General features: G+C 49.5%; 7 protein-coding genes across 9 annotated transcripts; 5 read left to right on the top strand and 2 right to left on the bottom strand.

Moving 5' to 3' along the window:
* Positions 1-912: 912 nt before the first annotated feature.
* FVEG_14712 (hypothetical protein) lies at positions 913-3827 on the bottom strand. 2 transcript variants are annotated; one of them, XM_018903681.1, is made up of 3 exons: positions 2953-3827; positions 1469-2879; positions 913-1357 (listed from the first exon to the last, which is right to left on the bottom strand). In XM_018903681.1, exon 1 carries the CDS (start codon positions 3698-3700, stop codon positions 3344-3346), a length of 357 nt encoding a protein of 118 aa, XP_018742950.1. In that variant the 5' UTR covers positions 3701-3827; the 3' UTR covers positions 913-1357; positions 1469-2879; positions 2953-3343. The 2 variants fall into 2 exon arrangements, with proteins under 2 accessions (XP_018742950.1, XP_018742949.1); XM_018903680.1 differs by having other exon boundaries at positions 913-2879.
* Positions 3828-4332: 505 nt separating this feature from the next.
* Positions 4333-8582, top strand: FVEG_00651 (hypothetical protein). Its single transcript, XM_018887218.1, has 3 exons — positions 4333-5907; positions 5990-6285; positions 6339-8582. Exons 1-3 carry the CDS (start codon positions 5722-5724, stop codon positions 7852-7854), a joined length of 1998 nt encoding a protein of 665 aa, XP_018742951.1. The 5' UTR covers positions 4333-5721; the 3' UTR covers positions 7855-8582.
* Positions 8583-8911: 329 nt separating this feature from the next.
* Positions 8912-10075, top strand: FVEG_00652 (hypothetical protein; the record flags this gene model as incomplete). Its single annotated transcript, XM_018887219.1, has 1 exon — positions 8912-10075. One exon carries the CDS (start codon positions 8912-8914, stop codon positions 9692-9694), a length of 783 nt encoding a protein of 260 aa, XP_018742952.1. The 3' UTR covers positions 9695-10075.
* An 83-nt stretch (positions 10076-10158) lies between these two features.
* Positions 10159-11814, top strand: FVEG_00653 (hypothetical protein). The gene is made up of 2 exons (XM_018887220.1): positions 10159-11223; positions 11314-11814. Exons 1-2 carry the CDS (start codon positions 10489-10491, stop codon positions 11638-11640), a joined length of 1062 nt encoding a protein of 353 aa, XP_018742953.1. The 5' UTR covers positions 10159-10488; the 3' UTR covers positions 11641-11814.
* Positions 11815-12397: 583 nt separating this feature from the next.
* Positions 12398-13316, top strand: FVEG_14713 (hypothetical protein; the record flags this gene model as incomplete). Its single annotated transcript, XM_018903682.1, has 3 exons — positions 12398-12573; positions 12644-12730; positions 12791-13316. The coding sequence occupies 3 exons, from the start codon at positions 12398-12400 to the stop codon at positions 13314-13316; spliced, it is 789 nt and encodes a 262-aa protein (XP_018742954.1).
* A 36-nt stretch (positions 13317-13352) lies between these two features.
* Positions 13353-13679, top strand: FVEG_14714 (hypothetical protein; the record flags this gene model as incomplete). The annotated part of the gene is made up of 1 exon (XM_018903683.1): positions 13353-13679. The coding sequence occupies one exon, from the start codon at positions 13353-13355 to the stop codon at positions 13677-13679; it is 327 nt and encodes a 108-aa protein (XP_018742955.1).
* A 387-nt stretch (positions 13680-14066) lies between these two features.
* Positions 14067-17863, bottom strand: FVEG_14715 (hypothetical protein). 2 transcript variants are annotated; one of them, XM_018903685.1, is made up of 8 exons: positions 16859-17863; positions 16575-16788; positions 16421-16519; positions 16260-16373; positions 16060-16210; positions 15620-16013; positions 14491-15572; positions 14067-14432 (listed from the first exon to the last, which is right to left on the bottom strand). In XM_018903685.1, the coding sequence occupies exons 1-7, from the start codon at positions 16978-16980 to the stop codon at positions 14540-14542; spliced, it is 2127 nt and encodes a 708-aa protein (XP_018742957.1). In that variant the 5' UTR covers positions 16981-17863; the 3' UTR covers positions 14067-14432; positions 14491-14539. The 2 variants fall into 2 exon arrangements, with proteins under 2 accessions (XP_018742957.1, XP_018742956.1); XM_018903684.1 differs by having other exon boundaries at positions 14067-15572.
* Between the last annotated feature and the right edge of the window lie 366 nt (positions 17864-18229).

Genomic DNA, 18229 nt, shown 5'->3' with positions numbered 1-18229 from the left:
TCAGGGATAGCACCCTGTTCATCATGGATGGGAATCGAAAAGTCAGCGGGTCCAGGCAGTACCCGATTTCCACCTGAATCACTCGCCGAGAAAACTCCCCTTCTGTTTGTTTGTTTTGTCTGCTGCAATTTTACTCAATGGCCGGCCGTTCTCAAGGGTGAGGCATCGACACAGTCCCTGTTACAGATGCTATTCCCTCTAATATCGGTAGTTATTAGTATCGACGAAATTTCTAAAACGTAAACCAAACACCAAATAAACATCAGACTCAGGATGGTCACGAGTCAAGAGGCCAGGCGGCAAAATCTGAGACATTCCAGGTTCTTTCTGTAGGATCACTGGCTTAGCAGATGTAGATGCAGATACGGATACAGGGTGGGAGATGTCAGCGCAGCCTCAAAAAGACACGAACAGCCGTGGCGCATACATGGCCCACTCTGTACTTCGTTATGGCAGAATATTCCTGCATCTTTTAATGTGTTGCATTCGTTCAATTGAATCGACAGACTTGCAGACCTACCTCGTAGCACAATAACATCATCTTACGACCATCCACTATGTAGCGGTCTGCAGCGAAACCTTGGATCACCAGGCCAATCATCCGGGTCATTAACAGATTCTCAGGACATCCGGATACCATAGACTGGTTCGACGTGGGATGTCCCGAGAGACCAGGTGAGGCGAGGCGAGACGGAGAGAGGAGCCTTGATGGAGTCTGGAGCCATCTGCCTGCGTGACCATTTCCATAGCGCTAGACGGGCCTCCAGCACATTCACAGTAAGCTCTTTTAACGGTGAGAACGGGAAATGAGCCAGTGGTTTTTGTACAGTCAATGCTTGCTGTGGCTGTCGGTCTCTTGAAAAGGCTGGCGGATAAAGTGACGAGACAGAAGAGTTTCACCAATTGAGAACCCTTTCAATCACCAAATTTACATCGCCAAGCGTGATAGCAAGCCACTGACAGTTGTACGTGTTGTAATGGTCCATCAGAGGTGCGAGATATGCAAATACAGCTAGATACCACAGACTGTGATGTCAGCGATCATGCTTCGCCGAGCTACTCCCACTATTGTGCAAATGGACCTCGAATGAGGCGCGTCACCAAAGGGTACATGACCTTTTTCAACTCTTCTCTTGGACCGAAAAGAAGACGAATCCTTGTTGCACAGCACAACAGCGGCACCCCCATGTTGAACAAGGGTCTTCCGCTTAGTCCCCCCGACGGACTGATCCTGGTCAGACACAGCTAGGCACACGTTCTCAAGCTGTGACGGGACTGTACTGTAATACCAGTAATAATATTCGTGGACTCGAAATAATTGCAACGTAGAGATGTTGCTGCTTAGGTTGGCGGGCATCTAGATTCATGTGTAACGAACAAGTGTCTTATCAGCTCAGATCGGTACACACTCGTTACAGGAAAAGTCGAGTCCATGTTGAAAGATTAGAGGGGCTCGCTAATAACTAACCGTTGAAAGTCAAAATTCATTAAAAAGAATTCTACCGTTATGATTAAGGGAAAGCTTAAATAAATCTACCGAGCGTAGGAGACAGGTCTGAGTGGTAGAGCTTCACAACAAGCTCAACCCACTGCAGACAGCATCTGAGATGATGATTGCTCGACAAACACTCTGTAGGTCGTTCGGAAGAGAAAAACCAAAGACGCGCTTATTCTGTCTCGAGAATCAATAGTCTTCTAACACAAGAGGAGAATTATCGGCGTGGTGGAGTTGATAAAAACCACCAGTGTTGCGGGGGCGGGGCATTTGGTGTTGTTGAGGTGTTCTTCTTGACGGAGATGTGCATATGTACTGTGTTCGATCATGTAGTGTCATCCGCAACCGGATTATGTCGGAGACTTATGGTGTGGGAGTGCGTTCTTTTTCCATTTGTTCCTTCGTTCGTCTGTCTCTTGATGGTGGTGGTTCGGCTATAGAGTCCGGCTTCTTCGGTGGCTGTGGCTAATAAATCCTGCTTTCCGCTCTTCAAAATGCTTCTTCCCCGCATTGCGGAGCGGAGGAGCGGGTGTTCCCTTCTTATGATGCCCATCTCCGGTTAGCAGCGGTTCCGAAGACTGGGACGAGATCAATATGAAGTTTTGAGAAAGTGTCAAAGGCTTCATCATGTAGAGATATATTGGTTGACGACAGTTTGGTGCTTGGGCATATATATAGCTTCTGGGTTTAGCTACCGGGTAGTCGAGTTTGACCCGAACGGCCGCAGAGAGGTGACATGAGCGGGCAAATACTTTATTTTGCCTGTCAATAGGTATATTTAGGTTCAATCAAGACGACTGAAATCTCCCATAATAATATTCGGAAACCAATTTCCAAAAGTCTATGCTCATGCCGCTCTCTGTCATGCAAATCATATTCAAATTCTTGTAGGTTTCAGGCCACTTCACGAGCCATGTTCACGAGCCCTGCATAATCTATGCATTTGCAAATTACTGTGCTCTCTTCATTCATGTCTTGAAAACTTGAAGAACTCTGGACCCTGATCCACCAGGATGCGATGATCGGCAATCATGTCCAGCTGCCACCAGACCAATTCATCTGCAAGGTCCCGACCACGCCAGCCAAAGGAGGGTCGCAGTAGATGATTTGCGTGGAGGGTTTTTTCTTGGTCAAATTTGCACAGCCTTGGATGAGCCTCGAATAACCCGTCCTCAAGCTTTTCGAGGTCATTACGATTTGTTCCAAGAACAATCGTATTAATTCCAAGGGTTTCAGAGTCAAAACGTCAGCCTGTGACACTGATGGGCAGAAAATAGAACGGCTTAGCCTCTTCTACGATGGAAACGGACAGCCCGACATGTATTCTGTAAGCCACATACGACCGTAGACTCACCGGGGTTCAGTCTTCCATGCAGATGGATCCCTGATTGACTCTTCATCAGCTCAGAGCCCAAATCAAATAAAAGGTTCAGACAAGAACGGTATCTGGAACATACCCTTCCGCATATCCCCCAATCAGCCTCGTTACACACTCGACACAAACAGAAATGATGGTGGCCGGATGCTGAGCTGTTTTTGAGCTGACCACAGATCACGGGGATGCCGCCCTCTCCAAGACATGACGCATTGGCATCTCTGCTTCTGTCTAGTCAGCAGTGTAGTACGAACAATAGCAACCCTTCGTATCGAGAAGCATAATAGACGACTTAGATCAATGCCTGGATCATCGTAATAAAAGACCGGAACCAGAAGCATGGGGTGCTAGAGGCATTCAAGCCTCAGAATAGACTATGAAAAACCCATCGCGGAAGCCATTCGGCACATGTCCAATCATCAGGACCCCAAGTCCTCGGTCGCCATGTGGCAGCGTCACTGTGCTGCACCTCATCACTCCCTGTCTGCCACTGGCTGGCTGAAGACATCGGGTTTAGCCTCACATCGCTCGATTGGAAAAAGCAGGGTTCCAGACACCCGCCTCTTGTTTCTCAAGTCTCCTTCTTTCGCTTCCATACTCAATAAGACAGGCACCCAGATAGCGAAGTCTGAAAGAATCGTCGAGATTGCTTCTCTGCTTAACAATCCACTTGCACAATCTTTCGAGTCACTGGAAATAGAGTCACAGATCCACTGTGAATAGTCAGTAGGGCCAAAACGGTCATGGATCCGTTGCCGGCTCGCTGGAAGCGCGGTGACAGGGGTTATGGGTATGGGGGTTTGAGCTCGAGCTATTGTTATTGCAGGCATAGCAAGGCAGATGAGATTGGGGCCAAGTTCATTTATTAAAGATCCATTTCAAGGGAGAGATGATAGGTAACAAAGGGGTCAGAAAGAGATTCAAGCCTTAGCAAGGCTTGAATGGCTGAAACTCATGGCGATGGCCTTTTGAAGCTGCACAATTGTTTCAGCAAGTTTTGTTCCAGCCCTCCGAAATCTGACTGCCCGGCCAGCCGTTTCTGGAATGAGGCCTAAACAGATCAGATGGGATCCATCCATCCCATCCACGGCTCGGCCACGACTGCGACTACGACTACGACCACAACCACAACCAGAATACCCCCGGCCGGATGACAGATCCGCCGTGAAGCCCCATACCGAGCCCTTGATGTCTCGTCATGGGTCGTCCAGACTTCAGAATGGGTCGTTCGTTCGCTAGGCTCGTAGCTCAACCTGCCCGCTGGATCCAGCCCGTCGAGTCCCGTTCTCTGGGCTGACGACCTGACGACCTGACAACCAATTGGGTCGGGAGAACAAACGATATGCGACAATCTGAAGAGCACTATTGCCTCGCCTCTCGTCCTTTATCTCATTGCGCCGGCTTCACGATATAAAAGAACCCTTTCTCCCATGTTCAAATACCTCAAAGAGAGACAAAGATCTTCCAGAGGCCGGCAAACGGGACGGGAGGAGCCCTTTGGCTTTTCGCTTTTCTGGGACGAGTTTACTCGACTAGCACAACGCCTTGCATGCATCCACCACCTCACTCGGTCGCTGTGGGCCTCTTCGTGGTACTTGATCCGCCCTTCGGCGTTAATGTCGTCATCAAGTACTCAACCGTGATCCGAAGCTGTTCTAGGGCAGCTTGTAGGGCTCTACAGTGGCTCAGAGCTCATGGGCAGTACTTTGTTTCTACCCCTGATGGGACCTTGACCGGTTGACTCTTCCACATGCACCATCAGGCACGCCACCGCAGCCACGGCCCCAGTGGACGCTAGCGAAGCTGAAGATATTTGTGTACAGAAAAGGAACATTTGGCCCAGCAAATGATTTTGAGTTTGTTGCTGTTGGAGATAGAGTTGCAGTGCTTCTTGTCTTTGAGAGGCCACTGAGACACAGCCCTCCTGACGGTTTCCCATCACTGAGACCACTGTAGAGCCTTGAGTAATGGCTAAGTACTCTCACCCCGGACGAATTTCTGTAGCGTACCGTGCGGATATCTAGGTTGGCACATCGGCCAAAGACAGCATCTCCCTGCTGGAGTAATGGTGCTGTCTGGCTGTCAATCGGTGTTTTGCGCTGTCGGACCCTAAGTTTGGTACTGTGCTGCGCTGTGTTGTTCGCTGTGCTGTGCTGTACTAACCACCCCGGTCAACTTCCCTGTTTGGCCGCACCCACTCCCGCCCGTCAGGTAAGGTCAAGGTCAGACGTGCTTGCTTGCTTGCTTGCTGGTCTGCTGGCTGGTGAGGTAGCAGAGAGACAGGCACGGGTACCTCCCCCCAGTTCCTTCCGCACGCAGTACCTTGGTACACCCTCGTCTCCCGTCCTGGACTTGGGCTCGCCGCTGCCGCTCTCATTCCCTCATCATCTCCGCCCTCCAACAACTTTCTCCCTCAACTTGTTTTTTGCTTCTCAACGAGAGTTGCAAATTACAAAGGGCGTTGGAGACTCTTTGTGTGCTTTGAGGTGTTAGGATCTTTGCACTGCCTGTCAGTGACAAAACCATCTGGCGCTCCCCTTTGTCCTCCTGAATCGGAGAACGGCCCCCATGTGCCTAGCCTCTCACGCCCATCTCATCAAAACAGCGGCCTCTCTCCCAGCTCACCTTGTTGGATGACAATGTGACAACGCTCCTCGCGATTTCTTTTTTTTAACTATTGCACATTAACGAATCCTTACTTCCTCGGTTACGATTCTCGGACTTCTTCTCTTCATCTTCAACCTGCGAAACCGAACGATCCAACGTCACGCTTCCGCCTAGCTTCTGCATTGATCGACACAAACATTCAACTCCGCGACATTTCCCACCCCACGGCCTACAGAGGCTCGTGATGTCCTCCAGTATGAACTCGCTCAAGGTTCCCGAAAGCGGGCTGCAGCTGGAGGGCTCGACTGGCAAGGATGCCAGTCTCCCTCCCCAGGCCTTTGCAGTCACCCTGAGTGACAATGTTATTGAGGACATGATCAAATGCGTCCAGAACGGAGATGGCATTCAACTTTCCCTTGGAGCCAACCCTGTGAGTTCAGAACCTCTTGCCACAACGGATCCAAGGCTGGCCATTTGGCTCCTGTTTTCGAATGCTAATGTGCCCGTGCCAGACCTTGCTCTTTGGGACCAAATCCCACGCCATTGAGCCACCCTCCGATTCGAACCCATATGATCTTTACCTCACACGGCCTTTCGAATCGACACGAACTGCTGAAAAGATATTATACACTGGCTCTCTGTTTGAAAAGCCATCAGGCGCTGCTTCGAAGAAATTGAAGACTGGCAAGGCTGACAACACCACTGACGGCAAGACCGCAAAGTCTAGCAAGAGCGCCCAATCAGGACGAGATTCTGACATCGAGGCTCTTCAAAATGGACTTGCGGCTCACGCTGCTTCTCGGGAGAAGTCGGTCTCACTTGCATATAGTTTTGGGATGACCATACTGACATGTTTTGAAGGACTCGCGTGGTCGACCGATTACCAGCGAAGAAGGCAGCTATCAAGAGCAAAAGCAAATTACTCGACTCAACTCCACGATCGATCCCCCAATCACCAGGCCAAGTTTCGCTCGGCTCACTTACACCCAACCCTACGACATCACAGCCCCTTGACCGAGCCAAGGGAGACCGAGCCATGCTGGTGCATGAGCTCGCTGTGCAGGATCGCTCATTTGATTACTTGGCCAAGAGGTGGGAAGGCAAGGTGGAAGACATGGAGCCGACGCTTCGAAAAGTTGCTGATGATCTTGACCATAACAACAAATGGTCATTGAAGAAGAAGTCCTGGAGAGACCTCGATGTTTGGAATTATGATTATGATACCCAAGAAGTACGACAGAAGGCGATTGACAACGCTGTTCGACAATATGACAAGCAGAGAGTCACCATCTCAGAGCCAGAGTGGGACAGACTACTACCCAAGGAGGAGCGAGGAACCGGCAAGAGTCTTAGTCGAGTGCAGGCTAAGATTACGAAGACTGTCAGCACGCCGTCAATTAATGTTGAAATGGCGGATGGAGGCACAACGCCTCGAGATAGTGGGGATTCTCAGGACGCCAACCGGCCAAGGGCTGCAGGAGAGGCTATGTCAAGGTCCACCTCAAACCCTCTTTCTACCAAGCCCAAGAAACCCACAGCACAGGAGGCCCAGGTCAAGCGTCTTCTGGGCAAATCCAAGGCCAAGACGACTGCATCAGCTGCATCCTCCAAGCCGACATCCAAGGTCTCTTCCGCTAAAGCATCTCCCACCAAAGCACGGCCCACCGCTGCGCCCAAGGCAAATGGGGGAAGAGTTCTATCGCAGGCCATCATTTCTAACTCGGACACCTCAGAAGATGATGCTGCTCCTATTGTCAAACCTAAGCCAAAGGCTGTGCCTAAACCGGCACCCAAGATGAGAGACACGGTCGTCGCCAAACCTCGACCTGTGGTAAGGGAGCCAATGAAGCAGCAGATTACGGCCAAGCGACCTCGTGAGGATGACGACTCGAGCTCGAGCTCTGGAACACCACTGTCGAAACGCATCAAGCCCAAGCAACCTCTTCCTGCCCCCCGACTTAAGCATCGGCCATCGGACGCAAGCCAGAACTCTCGCGGAACGATAACTTCAACCTCGATAAAGAGCAAGAATACGTCCCCAACGAAGTCTTCTCCTCTGGCATCATCGCCACCCACCAATGCCTCGGATCTGGAGAATGAGGCACCCGCTGCCTCGATTGTTGCGAAGAAGCGTAAGGTCGAAGGTTTCAGCAAGGGTGTCATCAAGCGACCTGCAGCATCAAGGTTTTCCGATGATCTTGTGCAGAAGGCACAGGCGTTCAAGCTATTTTATCAAAAGTATGAGACGCTGCACCATGAGATTTCAGCGCTGGACAACCCTTCAAGCAGGAAGCTGGGCCATCTGATGGAGATGAGAGACAGACTGAAAACGATGAAGATGGAGATTTACAGTGAATGTCCCCCAGAGAGGAACTAAAACGCGGCAATAATCCGACGGAATAAGGACAAGATAGGGTGTGGGGATTTGATTTCAACGGCGTACAGCATCACGACCGGATAACTTTACAGTTAGTTGCATTTTGCATTGGGAAAACAGGATCTGCATGAACGAGCCACCTGTCGGACAGGAATGGAGCTCTCTTTGATATTTGCATCGTTTTTCTTTTTCTTTTTTCTTTCTTTTTCTTTGATACCACATGAGAATACAAGACAGGCCAAACGCGGCCAGACACAAAGCCAAGCCAAGGCAGGCAGTTAGATTAGGCAAAGCAAAAGCCAAGCAATACAATACAATACAGGACATGTTGAAATTGAAAGCATGTGAGTCATGTACGCTGCATTGAGTGACAAAAGAGACCTGGTGTTTGATTGAGAGCCTGGCTCAGTCGCGAGTAAGACCAGTTAATAGCGACAACGATGGTTGGGTAAATGGAAGGATGAAGTGGTACTATGACGTGAGGCGCATGTGATGGGGATGCGTGATTTGCCTTTGAGTTTACCAGATTGGGTCTCCAGGTTTGATATGGATGCTGCTGAAAGGGTTGGTTGCATTGGTTGTTCTTTTGAGGTTTGAGTTTGGTGGGGGCCGTACATTGTGTGTGAGCTGGTCCAGGACCCTCCGAATAAAGAGGGATTAGCAAATAGCGGCTGATCATGGATGTCCAGTTCAGAATGGGGCTGTAGAAAACATAGGCATGTCAAGGCAATGACTTTCTGTGTAGGTAGTTTTTGTAGCACGTTGCTTCATTAGTCTTTGTGCCGTTTATGCGACTGGCCGTTCAAAAACGAGTTTGGGAAAATGTTGTAGAGATACATACCTACCTCTAGCAGGTAGACAATGAACTCTATAGTATGCGACAACGCAGCTTAAAGGCATTGAATGAAGAAGGGCAGAATTCGCCAACGTATCTATGTCCTACAGGCAAACTTGTCTTGAAGATGTATAAATATCCGCCCAGAAGTGAGCATCTTGATTTAAGCTTTCTCATCAACTTCGGTCTCAGTCTCAGTCAAAGCAACAGCCATCACCCACAATGACATCCAGACGCTCCCAGTTCCTCAAAGAGGCGCCCCCTGGAGGTTACTTCCCAGAACCAACATATGTTTACACTGTCCACCCTCCTCAGACTCAAGATCCGTTCCGAAATGTGCCTGCTCGTATGGCTGAAGACTACAGCCAAATGTATCCCCCCTCTTCAGCTGCAACAAACATCTTCGTTCCTGGCTGCTGCCGTTCTCGTCGCCGTGCATCCCGATACTCAAAGACCTACGAAAGCGAAGGTTCAACCAAAAGCTATGCTTCCTACGAAGACGTTCAGCCTGCTCAGCCTGTGGATCGTCTCCCACCGCGCATCGCTCTTAAGCAACTATCTGATTTTCTTCACGAAGCTGGTGTCTTCTACAACACGCAGCTTATGGACTTTGCACGCGAGCACCAACGTCAAGGCCACGACACGTCCAATGAAGCTCTTCGACAGTGGCTCTGGAACGACTGGATTCGATCTCGCGATAACCCTTCCCGTGAGAACTTTACATCTACCAAGACGAGCATTACACTCTTGCTTCGTCAGGTTGAGAGCGCCATCGCGACACCTTGGCTAGAGAACGCAGACCTAAACGTCCGATTCGACTTTAGCTATAAGGCCCTTAAGAGTTCTTGTGATGAGATTGTCAGATTGTCAGGCAAGGTCATGAGCGATTGGCAAACTTGTCGGTTTCTGGCTGTCGAGCTCAAGAATGCCCGTGTTTATGCCGACCCGGAGGGACCTGTTCTGAGACATTTGTTTGTGGGGTGGGAGAAGGGCGAACCTTGGTGATCCTAACGAAAAGAAGAGAGGTCGTTCAAGTCGCTAGATTTGTTCCTTTTTGTCTCCTTTTGTTATGTTCCTTTGTGTTTCCTTGGAGTTTACCATGTTGCTAAGATGAGATGCATGTTACTCTGTACCTGTACTGTACAGATATCTATCTACCTACCTTAGATATTGCTAGGGCGACCAATCGGGAAGACGGTGGAGTTTGAGGTTCATAGCTCCCTTTCCCCTGGTCGATCAGCCACGTGGGCCATGCCGATCACTCATTCGAGAATGTCTGTGGCGGTGCGATACTTGCATGATGTGGCTTTGACATCAACGTTGATACATACTCATGAGTTATGATAGGTAGGAAGATAGACTTGACCCAATTAGATGTTAGCCAAAAAAAAAATAAAAAAAAAATAAAAAAAAAATAACTCAACTTTTTTATTTTATTATTAACAATTTTTTTCTATTTGCCGCCTGTAGACCAGACAATGTGTGGATTACAATAGCGTTCTTTATTTCCCCGGACTTCTCCTTTACCTTGTAGAAACTCCTAGTGAACAGGGACTACCTATGTTCTAGACTCGAGGTGTCTCCGATATGCTCTGCAGTGTACATAGTCTTGTGTTCCTGCTGAGGGCATGTTGAACAGTTAGTTTCCTGATCAAAACTTCTGTTCTGAACTTCTTACTCTTTGATTATTCTTTTTTGCCACACCGGCAATTTCCTTCTCTCACTTTAACTATTCCTCTCAGTTGACCTCGCCGTAACTGGCCCATAAGTGTAGAAAAGAGAGACTTTGGCTCATCATCATGGCCATTGAAGCACTCGATTTCCCCCAAATGTGGGAACGTCCCAGCTACACTCAACTTGCAGGCATTCTCCAGAGTCTCGAACTTAGCCCCCCGATCTGGAACCACAAGCGTCGCCGCTCCGAGATCATTGAGGAGCAAGAATCTCTCGCTAGCCAGCGCAAGGCAGAAGTCACTCGATATCTCTCCTCTATCATCAAGAGCCCCTTATCGTGGATCGACGACGACAATGAGAAGGAGATTCTCTGGACGCAGGCAAGCAAGCGCATGTCGGAGCGGTGTGGACGCACGGCTATGGGAGAGGTTGTCCGCAGATGGCCCTTTGGGGAGGGAAATGATGAGTTCGAGCTCATCATTCGAGAACCGGCGCTTACCGGAGATTCTTTGGGTTTCAAGACTTGGGGGTCTTCATATGTACTATCGCAGCATCTTCCTCGCATGGCGGAGACATCACTATTTCGATTATTCGATGAGACGCTGGGTGAACCACGGCCTGACGTCCTCGAACTCGGTTCTGGGACTGGCCTTTTGGGTCTTGCCGCAGCAGCTCTATGGAAAGTCCCCGTAGCGCTCAGCGATCTTCCCAACATTGTTCCAAATCTCAGAGAGAACGTGGCCAAGAACACTGAGCTGGTCAACTCTCGTGGGGGATCACTCACAGTTGGCGATCTCACCTGGGGAGGGAGCGAAGACGAGGTCGACCGGACCCTGTTTGGGCAATCGAATCGGTTCAAGGTATGTTTTTGCTCGTAGAGAATCTGTGATTGCGGGGCGATACTTATATGACTCTTGCTTACAAACGATGTCTGACCCCCTGGTGACTAGATTGTCCTCGCGGCTGATCCCATGTACGACGATGAACACCCAGCGCTTCTCGCCTCAGCTATCAGCGACCACCTTGCCCTTGGCTCCGATTCACGTGCTGTCGTCATGGTCCCGCGTCGAGATGCCACCACAGAACGCCTCCTCGAGACGTTCCGCCAGGCTATGCTTGACCTCGACACCCCCTTGTTCTGCGAAGAAGAGGACGAACTTGCGGGGCAGGACGACTGGGTTGAGGACGATGACGCGGGCAATGTGCGGTGCTGGCTGGGTGTCTTCAGCCGTGGTGGCTCACCGCCGTCTCAAGTCGGTGATGCAGCACCCATATAGCACTCTGACTGGGTCCAGGGCCAGTGATTAATATAGAAAGGAAGAGTCAGGCGCTTGAAGAAGAGACGAAGTTGATAGATACGATGGAAAATATGAGACGAACTACCTTAGACATAGACACTGAGCGAGTGAGGAAGCATAGCCACAATAGAGACCAATGATTTTATGCAAGCAATTGCACACTGTTTGAGTCATGGATCTCCCGTGAACAAGCAACAGACGTTGCTTCAGGGATTAGTTCATAAGGGGCCCTCTCCTCCCTCTCTTGCGCTTCTGCTTCCTCTCTTTTTCTCTTCTTCTCCACTTCTACGCTAGCACATCACAACACCTGCTTTTCTCTACACATACAACAGCTTCTTCTTTAGGAAAGCATTGATCATCACCCTTGATATACTCTCTTTTATCCAATTGCACGATTTCATCCACGTTCAAGCTACGCCAGGACTCAGTGCCAGTTGACTCGCAACTAAATGAAGTCTACTCGAGCCCCTAATCACAGCCTTTAGCAAGGGCATGAACAACGCTGATTAACCTTCAATCAAACGGTCAACGAATCTACGTAAACAACAACTTCAGACATTCATTGTCTTTTAGTTCTTCCTGAACAACCACCTTTACTCAACCGTCTATCACCTACAAGCTCTCACCTCTCACCATTGCTGATCACTTAGACATTTCTTGGACAGTTACACCTTAGACTGCTCGACGCCTTCAACGCTTGTTCCACATCTTTGCTTATTCTCTCATTCCCTTCAAGATGACGGGAAAACCAGTTTACAAACCTGACGAGATACGCTTTGCTTTAAGCCTCATGGAGAAAGATTTCTACAACGATGCGATATCTAACGCTTTTCGGGAACGATTCAACCGAACACTGACAGACAACCAGATTCGATATTTGAGGAACAAATATGGCAAGGATCCTGAGTATGGGTGAGTTGCCTTGTGCCAAAAGGGTCTTGCCAATTGCCTTTGAAATTAACTAACCCATCTTTGCTCGTAGGGCTCCCCTTTGCAACAAGCAATCCAAGAAACGAAAAGAACGTCGATCTGACTCAGGAGCTGGTTCTTCCGCTTCACCGGGCTCAGAGTACGTTGCGAACGCCGCATCGATATCCCTTTCCGAATATCTCTCTAACCTAAGAAACAGAGGATCGCCGACTGAAGCCAAGAGAGCTCGCCAAGGGGCTCTCAAAGCTTTAGCAGGGCCTTCTGGGCAACCTCCATATCAATTTGAATCCCTTCCAACGCAATCACCAGTCAAATTCGAAGACATAAGATCCCCTAGCCCGTCTTCTGGCCCCTTGTTCTACACAGCACCAATGGCTCAGATGGGAAACCTTCATTCACCACATACAAAGCCATATAGCCTCTCCCCGGGAGCACTGGCTCAGGCAGGCTTGGGTCCTATGCCTTTAGCTAACTCCTGGCAGATGCAAGCGAGGGCAAACTTCAACACCGAATTTTCCCCGGTCAACACTCATTTTGGCCAACACCAAATCAAGTCACCAGATCAGCGAAGCCCTGAGAACTGTAGTGTTTCATACCAGACACCTCATCAGTCACCTAATGTACAGCATTCATACGCCTCTTATCTGAGACAGCAACCGATAGCTGGCTCTCACCCACCAGTCTCATCTCCACAGCAGACCGTGGTTGCGGGAGGCGGAGTCTAGGAGCCATCCGCTACCCAACACTCACCGTCCTTTAACATGGATATGCCCCTATCCAACTTTTCTCAGCTTTCCGACTTCGTGTATCCTCAGCAGGTATCACAAATTGAAGAGCATAAGCAGGAGGAGTATTATGAGACGTCCAGACGGGATGATGTCGCCCCGATGTATTGTGAAGAGTACTTCGAACCAGCTCAGCAAGCGTCTGGACAAAGCGAGCCGCAAGCCACCCAAGATCAGGATGAGGAAACTTCAGAGCAGAAGATTTCACAAGATCGTAGGCAATCTGCTGCTTCGGGTACTTCTGGCGACAGCAATGAGCACAAAGCTGCCAAAGCAGGGTCCTCACACGACCCCAAGAACTAGAGCAGTGACGACGGGGATCAATGTGACGATCGATCCAAGGTGCTCAGTACCACCTGGGGTCTGAAGTTGCTATCGCCAAGTCGTACTTCTGGGGTGGTGGCTGAATTATCCAACATTGTATACTATACTTGACATAGCCCAGCCCCTGGGGACTGGCCGTCTCTCAAATACCCCTACTCCTTCTCCGTGATAGATCTGGGCCTCTTTGTCGCTCTTCAAAGCAGTGATTCGTCATCCTTTGTTTGACCTGTCCACAGGCAGAGTCATACGTTTGGCAAAAACCAACAGCTGAGCATTCTGAGACCTGTTTCACAAGGCTGTGGACTTGATACATATCACGAGGCGTATAGGCTTGTCGCATGTTAGAGTTGATACCCAAGCTGGAATCCACAGAACTAGATAGACAGAGACTCGGTTTGGATACCTAGTTCTTAGATCACTTAGCATAACGAATTAAATAGCTTGCACTTATCTCAATCCACTCGTGCTATACGTTAAATCATAATATCTTGATACAAGCTTGGAGATCTGATTTATCCAAATATTTCTGGCCTTACCCTCCAGCTCTCATATCATCAACTCGCCCGCTAGAGCTTTCCAACAGGGTATCTCGTGCAAGTAGAAACGAACAGACCACCGCATAAATCTCTTCAGAATGCCTCCCCAATCTCCAATACAAAAATTGTGATGTTTGCGTAAAGCATGCTGGCATAGAATAGCCCCTAAATCCTTGTGACTCGACTCCCAAAAACTCTTCAGAATGAAATAACATTAGACGTAACGTGGCATAAGTATAGGCAATTCGACGCACCATTGCGTCGAAATAGAAGGTTATAAATGAATATGGCTGAATAGTATGTTTACACCACAATGCTGACGTTGCGACGGGTGTCGACCTCCTCAACCGGGAATTGGAAAACAACCTTGAAGAGATCTCGGAGATATGCATACCGCTGGGAACTCTTCATCATCATCTGAATACTCTTGGCCATCTCCTGGGCAGTAACGCGCTTGCCTCGGGCTGGCAAGGCGTGATGTCTTGGAATTATGGCGTCGGTAAGGACGGAGTTTTTGTACTGTGATAGCAATGTTGAGTGCGAGATGAGGGACCCAAACGATCCAGGAGGGAGATCCTGCACAAATTTCTGTAATGCAGCAGCTGCAGCTTTGGGCTCATGAATGGTATCACGATTGAAGCCAAGATTCATAGCAGCTCGGAGAACAAGTACCTTTGCACGCGTCACGTTTGCGTCTTCTGATGCAGCTGTAGTGGTGGCTGTGCTTGAAGTCCTGGTGCTGCTCTTTGAGTAGCTAGAAAGATTGGACGCGCTACTCGACCACCGACCGCGGCTATTGTCACTAGGAGTACCTAGGACAAGGATGTTGGGCATTGTTGGCGAACGACTCTGTGGAGAGATGGGAGTGTCTTCGAACTCGGTTACAGGGGTTTCTGGAACAGCTGGGTTTCTTGGTTTCTCTTCCTGCCGACCACTCTTGACACTATCGTGCCTCGAATGGACTGAAGATGGATTTGATCCTCGACTCTGTCGGCCGCTCTGATCACTAAAATGCTGAGGGAATGCGTGTCCGGCTCGAGGTGTTCCTCTATCAGGCCGAACTTGTGTCCAGCTGTCTCGGAATACATCGCAGAGCTCCCAGCAGGCTTGGACAGTAGAGCTCAGAAGCTCCTCATCTGGCGGTCTTCCATCCCTTCTGTTCTGCCTGAGATTGAAGAGCATCTCTGCAAGTGCCCAACAGGCCCTGAGCAACTGGTCAGTTTCCTCGGCCAGATCACTCCGTTGCTTCATTAGTCGATGGCAAAGCGCGATATAGAAGTCCAGTGTGCGTTCTCGGAACTGCTCTGGTAGGGTACCATCCTGGGCACTATAGAGGCTGCCGACTTGTTAGAGTAAGAATCATCACTTATTAGTTGCACTTACTGGTTGTTGAGCTCAAAGCTAACACGCAAAACCGAGTCCGCTGCTTCGTCATTACGTTGCCGGACATCAAACAGCGCTTGGCAGAAATCGCGACACAAATCAAGGTTGACCTTGACATTGAAATTGCTCACGTCCTCATCTCGACTGTGGTACAGCCGCTGACAAAGTTTCCAGCATGTCCTCCATGCTTTTTCATGGGCATCGGGAATGCCATTTTTGCCAAGAGCACGGTTACGATTGATTGAACTGAGCTTGGACAAACTGTTGCACAACGTCCAGCACTCAGCAAGAGTTGTTCGTAGAGTCTCGATCTCGTCTTGTTGCTGTGGTATCGGCATGGCTTCTGATTCATAGTCTTCGTCGTCACCCTCAGCCTCGGTTTGTTCGTCGATTTCTAATCTGTTTAGCCAAATCCGGTGACAAAACCGGTATTTACTTACTCTCGAGACTACTCGTACTACTCGAACGTAACCGGGCCCCATCGTCCAGCATGGATTGCAGGTCTTGAGCTCGGGGTGTGGCGCTGTCGATGCTGTACCGCACAGGGTTCACATCGGTTAAAATCGGAGGTCGAACGGGATGAGTCGATGTCTGTTGACGGTTTAGTATATGAGATACATTTAGGTCACGGGTAGCAGACCTTCTCTTGTCCGCCATTGAGAGAGGCTAAGCTTTCAGCTTCTGATTTTGGAGATGTCCTTGGACTTGGCCCTTTGTGCTCCATGGCTGGAGGTGCGGCGGCAGCTGGAGCAGCCTGAATCGTGTTAAACGTGTTGTATACAGGATGGCTATGAAACTTACCCAGCTGGAAAAACTTTCTGGTGCATGAATGACAGAAATAGCCTCCTCGTTGCTGGACTGGCGCACACTCTCCGGTAAGTTAGTTGTGAGCATTAAGAGCTGTGGTCAAGTTAATTCATAGCCCAGGATATCAGTGGTGCCCATTGTGACTGACCTCCGACCGTCGGGTAGCCTTTCTATCACTAACTTCCTTCTCAATATCCTCTGAGACATCATCCTCGATCTCGGTCGTTTCAGTACCATTAGATGTGACCGGAGAAGGACCCACAATGTCACTAGGACTCATGACATTGTAGGAGCTACTTGACATGCGATTGACAGAATTGGGTCGAAGTGAGGACGAATCGGTAGCAGGAGGAGGGGAAGAGCTGAGTGACATGGGTTAATAGAGATTCCGAGAGGTTTCACGTCAAGCGCATAGCTTCCAAGGCAACATACAATGGTCTGAATGGAGAGCGACGGCTCTCATTCTCTGTGGGCGCAGACATGTCTGTCTGAGGGTAAACGAAGGGGAATTGTAGGCTTCCAGTCGATGACCTCAAAGGGATTTCAAGGGCCATGACGGGAACGTGAAGTTTCTAAATATTGAGCTATCCTGGCGCTGGTAGTTGAGAGCTCCGACGGCAGAGTGGACCTTAAGACAATTCACAGCTCCAATCAAGCACCGACGCAAGAAAGCCTTACGATGCAACTATCACAAGGTTGACAGGTAATCGGAATCTGATGCAGGAGATAGATTCGAGAATACCAACAGCGGTCGTGACGGCAAGAGTTAAAAGATGAGCTTGTCGGTCGGCGGTCGATGTGCGGTCGCGCGGCCAGTTAAGAGGCCTATGGAATCGAGTATGCTAGGATCGGGAGGCTGCGTGACTAGTCTGATCCAGTCGAACAGCAATAAGGAAAGATTGGTGAAGTAGAAACAAACAGAAGGTCCAGATGCTGAATGAAGGGCTCAATGACACTCCAACGATGAAGCAAGCAAGCAAGTTCGTCCAACTAAACCAGCTCACCAAAAGCCGAACCGAAGAGAGAGAATGGTCAGAATGGAGGGGGAAAGGTTTAAAGAAACAGGCAGAGCCAAAAGCTGGAGCACCAGCGGTTGCAACAACAGACTAAGGCAGACAGACAGACGCCAGTTTGACAGGGGTTCGTGAGACCGGGTCCCTTGTTCTCGCAGCCCTGCTACATTGGGGTGTTATGGGTCAGGTACTTAATTGTAGCTCTTGGTGCTGCGAGAGCCAAGTAACGAATAAGCAGGCGGCAGCGTTCAAGATATTTGTTGATGCCACCTCTGGTAGCTGTGAGCTGGCTTCGGAAGCTTGCTACCTTGCTACCTTGCTACCTGTTTGCTACCTATCCTGGTGAGCTGCCTTGAGTTTGTTATGGGGGGGACCGTACATGCAGCCGGCGCTTGTCGGGAGCGCGATGGTTGGCGCGGTGGGAAACAAAGAGACGCGATAGTTGTTGAATAGGTGTTGTGTATGAAGTCTCAGAGAATTGCTTCGTCGATGGAATTGAAGCAATGCAATTCTTTGAGTGATTCAAAGACTGCGATTATGCCTTAACCAGATTTATGTTTGTGAATGGTTCACCAGATAGAACAGGAAAATATAGAATGTCGGAGAACGTGAACCAAAAGACGGTTGGATCATGAATGGGGCGTGGCCCAGCTGATGGAATATGGGAGGTGTGGATATCGATCAAGCTGGTAGCAGGAGGGGGCTCTGCGGCTAGGACGCAACCTGTGACACTCTATGCTCCTGGAGAGTACCTACTTAGCTAAAAGAGAGTACATACAGCCAAGACAAT

This window comes from Fusarium verticillioides, chromosome 1 (assembly GCF_000149555.1).
Source record: "Fusarium verticillioides 7600 chromosome 1, whole genome shotgun sequence".
NCBI lineage: Eukaryota > Fungi > Ascomycota > Sordariomycetes > Hypocreales > Nectriaceae > Fusarium > Fusarium verticillioides.
This window is presented reverse-complemented; position numbering and strand designations above follow the sequence as displayed.

Coding starts and splice junctions, on each gene's coding strand:
- FVEG_00651 (XM_018887218.1), top strand. CDS start 5,722: ATGTCCTCCAGTATGAACTCGCTCAAGGTTCCCGAAAGCGGGCTGCAG. Junction 5,908..5,989: donor TTTCCCTTGGAGCCAACCCT/GTGAGTTCAGAA, acceptor TGCCCGTGCCAG/ACCTTGCTCTTTGGGACCAA. Junction 6,286..6,338: donor CACGCTGCTTCTCGGGAGAA/GTCGGTCTCACT, acceptor CATGTTTTGAAG/GACTCGCGTGGTCGACCGAT.
- FVEG_14712 (XM_018903680.1), bottom strand. CDS start 3,700: ATGCCTGCAATAACAATAGCTCGAGCTCAAACCCCCATACCCATAACC.
- FVEG_14715 (XM_018903684.1), bottom strand. CDS start 16,980: ATGGCCCTTGAAATCCCTTTGAGGTCATCGACTGGAAGCCTACAATTC. Junction 16,211..16,259: donor TCAATGGCGGACAAGAGAAG/GTCTGCTACCCG, acceptor AACCGTCAACAG/ACATCGACTCATCCCGTTCG. Junction 15,573..15,619: donor AGCTTTGAGCTCAACAACCA/GTAAGTGCAACT, acceptor ACAAGTCGGCAG/CCTCTATAGTGCCCAGGATG.
- FVEG_00653 (XM_018887220.1), top strand. CDS start 10,489: ATGGCCATTGAAGCACTCGATTTCCCCCAAATGTGGGAACGTCCCAGC. Junction 11,224..11,313: donor GGCAATCGAATCGGTTCAAG/GTATGTTTTTGC, acceptor CCTGGTGACTAG/ATTGTCCTCGCGGCTGATCC.